General features: G+C 31.0%; 1 protein-coding gene across 1 annotated transcript; it reads left to right on the top strand.

Annotated features, from left to right (window-relative positions):
- The first annotated feature begins 9,720 nt into the window (after window positions 1-9,720).
- Window positions 9,721-13,385, top strand: LOC114378598 (zinc finger protein MAGPIE-like). Its single transcript, XM_028337240.1, has 3 exons — window positions 9,721-10,187; window positions 10,368-10,764; window positions 11,899-13,385. The coding sequence occupies exons 1-3, from the start codon at window positions 10,058-10,060 to the stop codon at window positions 12,812-12,814; spliced, it is 1,443 nt and encodes a 480-aa protein (XP_028193041.1). The 5' UTR covers window positions 9,721-10,057; the 3' UTR covers window positions 12,815-13,385.
- The last annotated feature ends 1,279 nt before the right edge of the window (window positions 13,386-14,664 follow it).

The following is a 14,664-nucleotide window of genomic DNA, read 5'->3' as shown; positions in this document are numbered from 1 at the left end:
TGCTTCACTGCAGGATCAAAACTCAATCTCCAAGTTACCATTAACAAAAGCATATAGGCCATGTTGCAATTTGATGTATGTTGTGTTATGGCTCATGCCCTGTCAGCATGTAGCTTAATCTTCTTCTCTGCATGTCTTTCCATGTTTCAAATTAAGAAGATAAGGTGGTTTGACTGGTTTTTGTTTTCATTTTTAAAGAAAACATAAAATAAGGGTAAAAATAGGTTTGTTTAAAATTTAAAAAATAATTTTTTATGAAAATATTTTAAAAAATAGGTCAAACTGAAAATAATAAATCAACGTTTTTAGTATTTTCATAAAAACAAAATAATACCTTAAAATAATTTATTCTCTTGAGAAGTTTTCTAAATCTTAAAAATTTAAAAATGAAAATTATTTTCAAAAAATAAAAACAGAAAATATACTGAAATCAAGCGCTACTCTGTTCTCTAGGCTATAACATTGAATGAACATTAGGAAAATAGTAAAGGATACAACAATATTTCTGACATAAAGCCACATAAGTTTTAGGATCAATTTAGAGAGTAAACATACCACTCGGATTATAACAGGTTAATTAGCCTCAATGAATTATTTTTTATAGATATACTTTTTTTAAGATTTTCAGCCAAAAGGAAAGAAGTGATGCCATCTTGAAAATCAAGTTCACGAATAAGGCAAGACACAACTTAAATAGAAGTTGGAAGACAACGTGAATTGAAGGCAAATGAATTGAGATGATAAAATGTTGCATGGGGAAAACTTTATAATATTTGCTCGCAAAAATGACATAAAACAACACAAATGGTACTATCATTTACATAGCAGAATTATAAAACCCATTGATAATATTTAGCACAAAAAAGTTAGGGATGCAAAAGGGCAAATAAGGGAACATATATAGCAAATTTAGTTGATAGATGGCACCAGCATGTAAATTGAGGTCAAGTCTGATTTGGAGAAGCAGGAGGCAACATGAATAGACACAAACACACACCAAAGCAGATCACCATTCACAAATTCATATTCAGACACCCCAAGACAGAGAGTCTACCATAGTGCCAGTAATTGATAATTTTTCTAATAAGACCTTGATCAAAATTCATCACAAACACATAATTATAGCATGTTCTATATCAACTAAAAGGGGGAATTTTATTAGAATGCGTGTAACTGCTAGAAAGATCATTGGCTTAAACATTTTTTTTCTTCAATATATGAAGTTTTAAATAATGGAAAAAATCAAATTAAAGAACACTATTTTATATTTTTATACTTATTCTGATGTCATTTAATCTAAATAAAATATTATTTATTTATTTTGTTAATTGATTTATTTATATTATTTCTGAATGAAAAATTCTGAGGTTATAAAATTCGAATACAAAATGTTGAACAGTTCAAAAAATAAATCAAATTATGAAAGTTTTATTTATATACTTTTATCATTTTATAGTTTCTAAGAAATTTAAAAAAGTTGATGACATCTTTTATCTTATGTTCTTACCATGAACCATCGAAATTAAGCTCCCATTGAGAACCTACTTTTTATTTCTATTATTTGCATACATATTTATTTCTGAAAGTAAATTAGTCAGGTACATGGAAATAAAATATAATAAATAGCTAAGTTAGAAACACTATTTTGCCACATCAATTAATCGATTACAAATCATGGAACTTTTATGGACCAAAAAACAGTATGTAATTTTCACAAGCTGTAAACAATTTAATATAAATTTGATGCTTTTTTATTATTATATTTAAATAATAGATAGAAAGTTTTAACAACTCATGTGATTAATAATATATATGCCGTAGTTTAACAGATTACGATACACGTTTTTCTTAAATAAATATCACGATGCATGAAACTTTATGGGCCTATTGCATCATGTGACGGGCCATAGGTTAACATGTGGGCCTACTCTCTCGAATGGAAAATAACCCATAGTTTCCATGCCCTCATTTGTTGTTGTTTTTTTTTTTTTTTATGTTTGACTAACGATAAGAAAATAATTATATCATTATTTGGAATATTTTATGGTAAAAAAATATTTTTTTGTTTCATGCTTGGGAAAAAAAGAGATTGATAAAAAAAATTAGTATGGAATATGTTTATTTTATCTTATCTTTCTAAATTGGAACAAGAGTTCTAGATAAAATAAAATGAAATAAATTTCATAAAATTTTATTCTATTTCATTGCATTTTAAATAATTGAAATAATGAAAAATTTATTTCATTTCTTTCTTGTCAATCCAAAAACAATCTTAAGGAATAAAAATTTCAAATAATTGACAAAAATAAAACTAAAATAGAATAAACAATAAACAGCATATTTGGAGCATTAGATAATTTAGCTTGGCTGATATCTTATAGTGTTTTTTTTTATTAACTTTGTGATATTTGAGTGGATACTAGTTATCAGTTTTTTAGTCTCCTTATTTTCAAAACCGTGATTTTGACTAATTTAACAAGTGTTTGATGAAGAGAAACCAAACACAAAGCGTTAATTAACTAGTTTTTTATGCTTGCCTCTTTAAGGCATTTGAGCCATTCCAAGAGATGTCAGAATTAAAATTTGGTATCCAAATGACAAGATTTGATTTGCATATTTATGCAAACTTCTCCTGAATAATTAAGATCAATTTCTAGCTTTATGGACTAGCAGTTATCTTAAAGACAAAGTATATTTTGTGCACCAATAATAATTTATTAAAGGGCACCGTCAATTTAGATGTTAAGGTAGACAACAAAGATCCCTTTTTATACGCATACACTTTATGTACCCAACGTGTGATTGAATATTAATTCTTTCAAATTATCAATCATCGGAGTGGAAGATGGGCCTCCTTGTCTTTGAATTCCTACAAGGAAGGGAGTTTTGAAATTCTGTCTTTTTGCTCTCTTCCCCCATCCAAATTTGCCAATAATTCAATGAACAAAACGAAGGACACACCACGCCATTTGATATATGATTTCTTCTCGTATTAAAACATTGTTCTTTTATCCTTAGTGCAACTTCGTTGTGCTCATATAATTCTTGATGGTGACCTTCCCTGCAAACACATCAGAGAGAACAAGATAGTGACCTTTGTTTACCGTAATAATACTACAACATGAATTGATTTTCTTGACTAAATAATTTCTCGTTTGGGCATTATTTGATCTCTCTCTTTCTCTCTTGCTCTATACGTATGCTTATTGGCCCCTACATTTTCTCAATTAAAGGGGATAGTTAATGGCTAATGCATGCTTGATTCATCTAAAAGAAAAGAGAGAATACTAGTGCTGTGGGGTGCTGCTTTTTAAATTATTTTTTCCTGAATACTTTAGTTTTGCTTTTAGCTAAAATAAAGAATCCTTCTAATCTTGTTATGTTACATGGCAATGCATAGTTGGTTGATTGAGGTTATAGTGGTGGTCAATTTCATATCCATGAGGACAAAGTGCTTGCCTCTTCAGCCTCTAAGCGTGTTCAGAAACACAAATCAATCCCATACAAATACAATAACTGTTGTTCATCAACTAATTCATTTTATTATATTACTATTAAAATTGGTGGAGTAGGGGTACTCTACCTAACTGATTCTATCTTCTATCATAGAGAGGAGATTTTTTTTGGGTACTTTGTGAGGGCCCGGTTTTAATTTAAGAGTCACACCAATATTCTCAATCTCAACCATGATCTATAATGAAATTATATATTATCTATTAATTTGTATTTTTATATTCAAACTTAAAAAATTATGGTATTGCCCTATGAGTGAAAAATTGACTAATTAAGTCAATTATTAATTCCTACGTTCGCATACAATATAGGAGATCTTTTTTGGAGGAATATAGGAGATTTAATTTCCATGGAATTGTGCTTGTGTGTTTCTTCCTCGTGCGTATTTCTTAATGTTACAATCCAAGTGTTTCACCCAATAAGTGATAGCTACTTCATTTTAAATGTTTTTTTTAAAGAAAAAAATTTGACCAAAAAGTTACCAATAATGATACAGAAAACTAGCATGCATACCTCAGCACTCAACATCAACGAGAGAGAGAACCACAATACGGAAGCATTCACACAAAATCGGATTGCATATTTGGATGAAATCTATAACTAAAATGTTTAAACGTGACATTTTGATGTTTAAATATTTATTATCATTTTTTGTATGGTATATTTAATCATTTCAGACATTAATTAGTGAACTTTTAATTTTAAAATTATTCTAATTTTGTATGAAATAATTCATCACAATTTTTTTATGCAGTTTATGAAATTTTAAATATTATTACCATTGTTAATAACATAGTTCGAAATTATATATATATATATATATATATATATATATATATATATATAGATAAAATAAATTGTGATATAATAATAATATAATTATCCATACAAGTAAAAAGGAATACAGTACTTTAAAAATCCTAAAAGTGGATGCATAAAGGATTTCTTGGAGGTAGGATTATAGGAATGTGATAGGATGAACTTCAGGTGCAAAATAAAACGGTTAAAAGATTTTATGGGATATGGAATTATAATATTATAATATTCATACAAGTACACTTGTAGTGTTGTCGTTCATTAGGTTTTACTATTTAAGATATGGTTTGTAATGTATTGAGCATATGTGAACGAGGCAAGCTTTAATTATCTTATTTATCTTTTAGCTTCTCTATTCTATAGTTTTAATTTTAGGTTATTTTCAGTAGTATAGAAGTAGCATCCTAACGGGATGACAACGAGGCAAGCTTGACTTTTTTGCCCCTATGATCTCTATCCCTGCTAAGCATTGTGCAAGTTTAGGGGATGCATGAAAAATTGAAATCCGATTCCATCTTTGTTAGATTGTTATGGGTAAAGGAACCTGCCCACCTTTTATCAAGAAACTTAATTTATTTATATATATATATATTAATTCAAATAATATATATAAAATGTAATTTGAACTTACATTTCCGAACCCAACCCCGATTCTACAAAGTGAGGAACACTTCATCTCGACCTCGGTTAAGGCAAGTTTTCAATTAATACAAGAAAAACATAAATTAGCATCAACTATTTGATATGCTAATATGATTTTCCAGCTTGTGTCAATAATAACAGACACCACTAATGTATTTTTATCATTAGTATTGGCATAGGTGACGCCAGTTTTCCATTTTGACAGCGTCAGGAAGTGAGGATGGAGTGGAAGAGAAGGGTATGTGTATTGTCTTTGATTTTGATGATTAGTGTTGGCTTTAATTTGATGATGCTAGCTATAATATACATACATACATATATATATATATATATATATATATATATATATATATATATATAAAAGTGTTTTTTCCTATCAAATTAAAGTCAGGTTAAGATGAAACAAATACCTGAGTTTGAATTCGGATTTAAGTAATAGCAATCAAACATAAACAGCACACATGTAATGACATCTAAATGGCATGAATCTTAAGAATATAATTTAGAGATAAACTGATGATGGAAAATAAAATAAAAAATCAATTTCCTTCACATTGTTCTTTGTGCATGTTTGTCTATCGGTTTATTTTTATATTTATATCAGGAAAAAACAGATACTTCCTATCTCACTATCTTTTCATGTTTTTTAATAACAAATATAATAAAAGATAATGGATGATTTCAAGTTTGTGAAAGTAATTATAAGAATAAAATAATAATTTATGAATATAGTTATAGACACCAAAACACTTTTAGTCCGTTTATATATGTCTCAATTAAAAATTCTTTTTTTATCATGTCGAGTGTTTGATTAATATTTAAAAAAATTGAAAGGAAATAAACTAATATTCAAGGTCACGTTGAAATAACAGTATATTTTATCTTACAATCTTTTAATGGCATAATAATTGATATTGACAACCACTCCTATTGAATCATTTATCATTTTTTATTGTGACATTTTAGAATTGATTATTGGTTAGTTCTCTCTAAGTCTGACTCTTTTTACCCAACTAAAAGGAAAAGTGAAGAAAAGTTGAAGAACTATCAAATATTGCAAAACACTAGTCTATGATAGTGTTTGTAATCAATCAAATATATTTCATGAAATGATAGTAATATATCTATGGAATTAATTGGAAGTCACAATTGTTAAAAACAGAATACTAATCAGCATAATTTTTTTCTTAATGCGTATACAAAGAGTATGTCATGAAACTGAAAAGAAGGCGAGCAAAATTATTTTTTTTATCCATAAATATTAATTATTAATTTGTAAATTTTTATTAAAAATAAAAATTAAATTTATAATCTTTTTCTCCTTCTTAATCATTTAACCAATCTTATATATCCTTAAGCCGAGCAAAATCAAAAACATTGCATCCATCATATTATTGTAACCACGCTCTTTATGTAGCAAACACATTTGAGACAATCTATAGTGGCTGAGTTGTTTTGCTTTTACTGTAACTTTGTTGTTCCTTTTCTGATATCTGTGATAAGAAAGAAAATGACGAAACTTTGCTATGTACGTATTCATTCAGTCATTCTTGAAGAAGCATATGTACCGGTGCAATTATGCATCTCAAAGAAACCGTGCATATCCTTTGAAAAAGTGAAGTACAATTTGCAAATCCAAAAGGGAATATTCATGTCAAGTGCTGTTCTTTCATTGTGTCCGTAAAGTTGATTTGGTTAAAATGCAGCAAGATCTTGTAGCATATCATGCATTGGTACAGCAATTGATACATAAAATAAAATAACATAATATTAAAGAAAAGAAGTATCAATTGCTCAATGGTAAAAGGCAAATATTCTCCAGCTTTTGATAATCAGAACCATGTGGGTTTCTGTAATGGAATCCCAGATCTAAATATCTTCTACTTTCGGGCAATTATTCCAATTTAATTAAGCTAAATCTACTAGTTGAAAATACTTTAAAATATCACCCTTATAGAGTAATTTGAGCTTAAAACTTATTTTCAAGCTGCTTTTGATTGGAATTTAATTTAAGTCGGTTGTTATAACTTATTTTAATATTGGAGTAATATAGAAATCAAATTGCATAAAAGGATCAAAGTAAAATTTGCCAAAAGGAGAAATAGAGCTATATATTATAACTGTCTTTTCAGGATGAAAAATTGACAGAGTCAGCTGCAACAAATATTGTTGTACATGTGTTCATAATTTGATATTAATACTTTTCTGGTTTTACTTAAATTGGCCAAATGAATTCTGAAGTAACTTGTGGTTTACTTTCAGTTTCTGTGAACAAGAGGACAAAGAAAGAAACGAACACACCCTTGGTGACAACAATTTGCTTTCCCTAAATTCAAATATATATGCTTTAATTTCAAGTTTCAAATGTCTGTTTCCAACCATGTCAAGCTAAAGAGAGAATTGAAGAGAGTAATTTGTGGCAACTGGCTGGGTCGAGTTGTGGAGTTTGAATAGGAATCTTACAAGGCCTTGAAAGTTGCAGCCTTTGGGGGAAGTGTTGGAGGGTAGAGAATATTCTAAGGCCAAAAGAGTTCAACAGCTAAACTCCAAAATTTTATTTTAAACAATGTTAGAAAGGAAAAACATCATTAGATTATGATTAAGGATTAGCAAAGTAGCAGGAAAAGTCAGCCCACAAAGAGACGCCTACTCACATTTCCAAAAATTCACTGCCTTTGTCAGCTGGCTGTCTTCTATCATATTCTCTCTTTCATATTATTCTTAGCATTTCCAATATTATTAACATATAGGATCGATCATATTCAAGTTAGTCTAAGAGAAAATATTAATACTAATATTACCCTAGAAAATCATAGCGTTGAGGTTAAGCAAACTTTTTAATTTCTTTATCTCCTTTCCTTTTTTTTTTCTTTAGTGGTGGTGGGGAAGATTCTGCCTTCATTCTCTTAAGAACTTACACTAGTATATACCTTACTATATATTATTATTACAAGAAAAAAGATAACATTGTTTTTGAGATTTAATCTTCCTATATATTGATATATATGTGTCACATAACATAAACAACATCCTTAGGTTAAACATTTTCACCTAAACAAATCTTTATTTAAAAGAAAAGGAACCTATACACGCAAAAGATGTTGAGAGCAAAAGCTAAAAAGTAAACGACCTACCATCCAAAAACTTGAGGGCGGAAGGTAAAAGGTTCAATTTACCCCTCAAAAATTGACCACCCAATTAGGGTCTTCATAGACCTTCAACTTGAGTTTAAGAAATTAATCAAAAGCATGTTTGACTGCCAGTTGCATCATCATCACGATGTGATGATAGCCTGTAATAATAATATAATTATTATTTATATACTAATAATAAATAAAAAACAAGAACAAGAGTTAGTTTGATGTGTATATATATAAAAGCCAAGTTGGCTAGAAACCCTGTCAATGTACGTGAGACGTGGTCATGTTGTCATCCGGACGATTATTCCCTTTTATGTGTTTTTTCGTCTCTTGCTTTGGATTAACCTTGCTTGACAGTTTGGTGATCTGAGTGTATATGGACACACGTGCATGGCTATTTACTAATAAGAGTAACAACGTCAAAGCAAAATTAACAAGTTACATAGCCAAGCGATGGACCATAATGGCAAACAAGCTAGCTAGTACCGGCATGGAGTTTTGGTCCCCTTTGATAATTGTCTTATAACAATAACAATAAGAGATGGGGTTGGAGTCTGGTGCATAGTTACCTATAATCACAACTAACTAGCTAACCCTTCATCTTTTCTTGTAATTTAACCCGTTGCATTATTGGTATTCAAACATTTTACAAGATTTTGGCATCTATCAATCTTCTTCAGAAAAAATGACCTGCACTTTCACTTTTACTATGCTTCAAAGACTTGAAAGATTTTACTTTTTGTGAAAAATAAAGATTAAGGAAGGCGTTTGGGTTAATTGGCTTTTCTTTAACCAGTCACACTCACACGAGACACAATGATTTTCACTTTTTGAGAGAAACAGCGTTTTGCTTTGATTTAAAATGGTTGCAAGTGGAGTGTTACAAGGTTAAACATTAATCTAGGAAAAGTAAACAGTTTTTTTTCATAGACGCTTTGGTTATGTTTGTAGCAGTACACCAGTAGGGATATTTTCTTCTTTGTTTAATGTTGAATTGGACAATCTATACATGAAGCACGGCTATATACTTACTATAGATGAAGCAAAGGTTTGTGGCAGAAAAGAAAACTACCAAAAATATAACATGTAAACTCAGAACCAGTTGGATGTAATGCCCTAAGGGCAATACATTAATACTAGATCATGTCATACATGTGACAACAAATATATTTCTACTTTCTAATTGAGCATTATTGCTATACCGGATAAACATAAGCTTTATATGTTTTGTAACTTTTGCTGTCTTTAATTAGTGATCTTTATTGACAAAGCTAATAGATTTACCATCAGGTCAGACCATGGTTAGGTAAAGATGTTTCTAAAATTAACGACTCTAACATAATTTCTCTTACAACAAAGTTCTTCTAGTTCATGTTGGGTATAAACTTTATATATATTGGACAACACAAAAGGGCTGGCTCCTCACTATTTAATAATCTATAAACTTAAATAAAAAAAAAGTCATTGAGAGGATTTGAAAAATAAGGAAACAAAAAGTAACAAATTAAATTATGGGATAATCATTTCCAAATGAAGATAACTTTCTTAGGACCTCATCATATGGGTCATCATACACCTTTGCCCTCACCTCCTTCTCTCTATATTTCACTGACTGACCCCCACCTCTTCACTTTCTTTTTTCTTCTCTCTCCTCTTTTGCTTTTTCGGCCTCCCATAGCATCTTAGTTCTTTTATTCCACCTAAAAGTAGATAATTAAATTGACTCCAACATATGAGAGAGAAAGAGAGATCCCATCTAGCATATATCAGTTCATGTTGTTTTAGGGTTGGAACCATATAATTAATAAGGCTACCTAAGCTACCCCATTCCTTCTACTCTTCTCCTAATTCAAACACACTATACTTCCTCCCACCTTAGTCAAGCTTTAACAACTGTTTTCCAACCTGAGTCAAACTTAGGATTGAAGAAACACCTTAGCACTAAGATGTTAGAAAAGATGGATGATGGAGAAATCTCAAATGTTTTCCCCCACCAGAACCCTTCAATTGCTGCATCTAACAATCATGACCAGCCTCCTATCTTGAAGAGGAAGAGAAATCTCCCTGGAAATCCAGGCAAGTTTGTTATTAATTCTTTCATGGCTTAGCATCTTTTGTTTTCTCTCTACTTTTTTTCATCATCATAGTAAGTATATTCAAAGCTAATTGCCTTTTTCACAAAAAAAAAAAAGAGCAATGGTTAATGGTTTATTATTATGTGAATGAATTAATGAATAATCTCTTGTACATGCACAGATCCTGACGCAGAAGTCATAACCCTATCCCCAAAGACTCTGATGGCCACAAACAGATTCGTGTGTGAGATTTGTCTCAAGGGTTTTCAAAGGGACCAAAACCTTCAACTCCATCGCCGAGGTCACAACCTTCCTTGGAAGTTGAAGCAAAGAACAAGCAAAGAAGTAAGGAAGCGAGTTTATGTGTGTCCAGAGAAGACATGTGTCCACCACCACCCTTCAAGAGCTCTGGGGGACCTAACTGGGATAAAGAAGCACTTCTGCAGAAAGCACGGTGAGAAGAAGTGGAGGTGTGAGAAGTGCTCAAAGCGTTATGCTGTGCAGTCAGATTGGAAAGCACACTCAAAAACATGTGGCACCAGAGAATACAAATGTGACTGTGGCACTATCTTCTCACGGTAAGTAGTCATATCTCTCTCTATCTTATCTTGTGGATCACAAACTGTTATGAGTTATATCCATCTCATACTAATCAAAAAATTTGTGTAAAAGTGGTAGCTTGTCTAGCGGTATGTATAAAAAGCAAATTGAAAAAAATAAATAAATGAATCAAGCAATTACTATCCTTATCTTTGTGACAAAAGAGAAAGAGCATCGCTTTCATCATGCAGTAGTGGTGAGATGAAACCCAAAAAGATGTAGATAAAATGAATCATGATGCTGAAGTCTTTAAACTGTAGCTGGGATATCTTTGTCTCCGACTCCTCCTATGTGTGCTTATGCGTGTATGCTGTCTATTTTACTTTTTGGGAGTAGTAAAAGGAGAAATGAGTCTTAGTGCAGTGAAAAGAACTTGAAAGAACCTACACACTTGCAAGTTTTATTACCTTTTTGCAATCATCTTAAACGACAAAACTTACAAGCTAGTTTGGAATTATGATAGATTACCTTATGTGATTATGAAATTGTCTTAATATCCTTGACTAATCTGGGGAGTCGCGTTATGAACCCTATAGGTTGGGATTGAAATTGTCCCTAATTTTTTGTCTCCTTACTCTTGTTCCCATTAAAAAAAGTGAAATGCTTAAAAAATAAAACTCTCTTGCTTGTTAGTATATTTTTATTGACTAATGTTACTTGTTAATTAATTTGTATTAATGAAAGAGATTTTAACTCACTACACGTCAATCTTACAACTTCCTCTGTTGGTTATTAGTGTTTATTACTTGTTAAATGCTGCCATCTTACTAGAGAAAAATTCTTAAGGGCTCACGAGGCAAAAAAATAAAATAAAAATTATAATACCTTATGATCAGGCCCTTAACTTTTTTTTAAAGGTACGCATTAGCTTTCTTGCATGCTTGCTTTTAATTAGTTAAGGAAAATAATTTATGGACACCTAAATCCTAAATAATACCTAGAGAGAGAAAGAGAGAACCATAAGTATATTTGGTAATATAATGTGATAAAAAGGAAAAGATACAGAAAAATGATAGATGTTAATGAAATTTCAATATATAAGAATGTTTATATATATCATTATACTCGGTAGATAATTAATTTACTGTTTGTTATCAATTTTGGTGGAGCAGGAGGGATAGCTTCATCACTCACAGGGCCTTCTGCGATGCCTTAGCAGAACAAACAGCTAGGGTGAACGCAGCATCAAACATTAGCAACTACAGCATCATGCAAAATCCCGTAGGTTCTGACATGGCAACCCATTTTTCATCATTTTTCAAGCCAAATTCATGCCCTGATCAGGAGCCAGCACCAGGTAACCAAACATCTAATAAGGGTCTATCCCTTTGGATGACTCAAACATCTCAGGCTCATCATGAGACAATGGTTAACAACAATAATTTGCATGAATTTTATCAACTTGGGTCTGTTACAAGCCCAACAGCAATTTATGGTACTAGTGGCAATCCACTTGCTTCATGCTCGAATCCACCGCCCTCTAATTACCAGCTAAATTGGGTGCTTGGAAATAAACTCTCCACCAATGGAAGCCATCAAGAGCTAACTAGCACTGCTTCACTTCCACTAGTCAATAACATTGTTAAGGATAACCCAAACCTTCAACTCATAAGTGTCCCTTCCTTGTATAGCTCACAACACCAATCCCACCAAACAACCTCAGCAAACATGTCAGCCACAGCTTTGTTGCAAAAAGCTGCACAAATTGGGACAACTTCATCGGACCCATCATCATTATTCCTTGCGAGCATAGGTTTGAAATGCAACAGTCCAGGCCAAGATGGGAACAAATTTTGTGGCATGTACGGTTCAAGTTCAGTACTCACAAGTCATTGGAGTGAGGCAGAGAATAATAATAATAATAATAATAATCATAATCATTCGGGTGATTTGTCACAAATGCCCCCTACAAAACGACTCCACGTACAGAATGAAGAGAGTGCATGGGGACAGACTAGGGATTTTCTTGGTGTTGGTGCTGCCAACCATTTGCCACCCTTCATCAATCAACGGATGGATTTGAGTTGATATCATGCAATCAAATGTGAAGTTATTTTTCTTTTTATTTCTTTCTTTTTTGTCATCAACGAAAGGGAACATATGATAATAAATGCCAATGGTGGATGAGGTTGGAATTAGTAGGAAAAAATAAGAATATATTTATCTTGAAACTTTGCAAGGAGGAAAAAAGGTGGGAATTGAGTGCTTGATGGAGGCTGAAAAGTTGTTATAAAAACTATTGAAGGGGTGAAATTAAAGAAGAGATACCATGCATATTCTTTTGAATCCTGAAAGCTAAGCCCTTTTTAAAAAATGGGGTGCTTTAATTTTTTGGATAAAGGGGAGGGGGAGGGGTTTGTGGAGTAGTGGGGGCAAAGGATAGGGCCGCTTTTGGACTCCATTATTTGCTCAGTTTCATCTCCGTTGTTGTTGTGGTTGTTGCATGTCAAACTGAACTCAAAAGAGAGAATTTCCAATGACAAAAAAAGCATGATTCTATAGTACGAATAGGCTTTTAACCTGTTGATTATTATAAAATAATAAGATGATGTACCCTTTCATTAATATTCGATCAACAATATGCATATGCATACATGCACCACTAGCTAGCTATCTTCTCTTTTTGTATATCGTCAAAAGAGTTTTTTATTTATTTAAAGAATAGACAAAATGAGACCCTTTTGAGAATGATGTTAAAAGTTAAAACTCATTTTTTTTATACTTTAAAGTTTTGGTAGATTAGGTTATGATAATTTATCAAGATTAAGACAAGCCTCAAGATTAAAAAAATATTTATAGAAATATTTATAAATTATTTATTAATAATGTCCTTACTTATATAAGCAGCGGAAATTAAACTTATATTCTTTTAAAATATGAGTATATTTCTTATCAACTAAATCAATCTTTGATAACATTTAAATCCGTTTATATTTCTTGATCTATGATTTTTTTTATGCAAGAATCAAAATATTAATATATTTTCAAGTTTAAATCTACGACTTTAAACTTGCAAAACATAAAGTGGTTCGTGACATGTTATGAAAGGCTATTTGGTAAAGGATTTTTTTATAGGTAAAATACAAGGCGTATGGGTCAGCCCTACAGTGGGTGTAGTAATTTTCCCCCTCAAAATATTCTCCTAGCCGAAGAGTGAGGAACACCAGTCTTTTAGTAAAATTTCTTTTCATCAGTCTTTAGTAAAATTTCTTTTCAATAGTATTTTATTTTTGTACACATACATTTTAAAATCTAATTCAAAAGTAAATGCTTAAAGAATTCAAAATCCCTTCTGTTCAAATTAATTAGCACATTGATAGTGTCATAGTGATGTAGTGATTATGTTTTAAAAATTATGTTTCTATTTGGTTATGATCGAATATCTAATTATAGACATCATAATTATTCCTTTTGTACGAGACAAATCCTTATATATATATATATATATATATATATATATATTATCAATTAATAGTGTATTGAAAATTATCTCACTTATGAAAGTCCATTATCATCCTTTAGCCTCCAATATGACCGGAAATCCTCCATAGCTCCATGAATAAAAATATAAAACAAAACATGCATATGCACCGGAATACAAGAAAGACGGGCCTCGTCAGTTTTGATGCGGACAAATAACTTTAGTAGTAGTTTATGAACTCACTTGTTCGTTCTTAATTTCACCATTTTGTCTTCTACGGATATATATACTGAATGCCTCTTTTCGTAGCAAATGTTCTATTGCACAATTGCACGAAGCTATGCATATCTATTGTGTTTTGTTTTTTTAAGAAACAACAAGTAAATAGTCTTGATTTCAAAAAGTAACAAATCAATGCCATTCTTTCTTTTCCATCTCTATTATTTTCGTGCTTATT

The sequence above is a fragment of the Glycine soja genome, chromosome 12 (genome assembly GCF_004193775.1).
Source record: "Glycine soja cultivar W05 chromosome 12, ASM419377v2, whole genome shotgun sequence".
NCBI classification, from domain to species: domain Eukaryota; kingdom Viridiplantae; phylum Streptophyta; class Magnoliopsida; order Fabales; family Fabaceae; genus Glycine; species Glycine soja.
The sequence above is the reverse complement of the archived record's forward strand: the minus strand, read 5'-3'. Positions and strand labels throughout refer to the sequence as shown.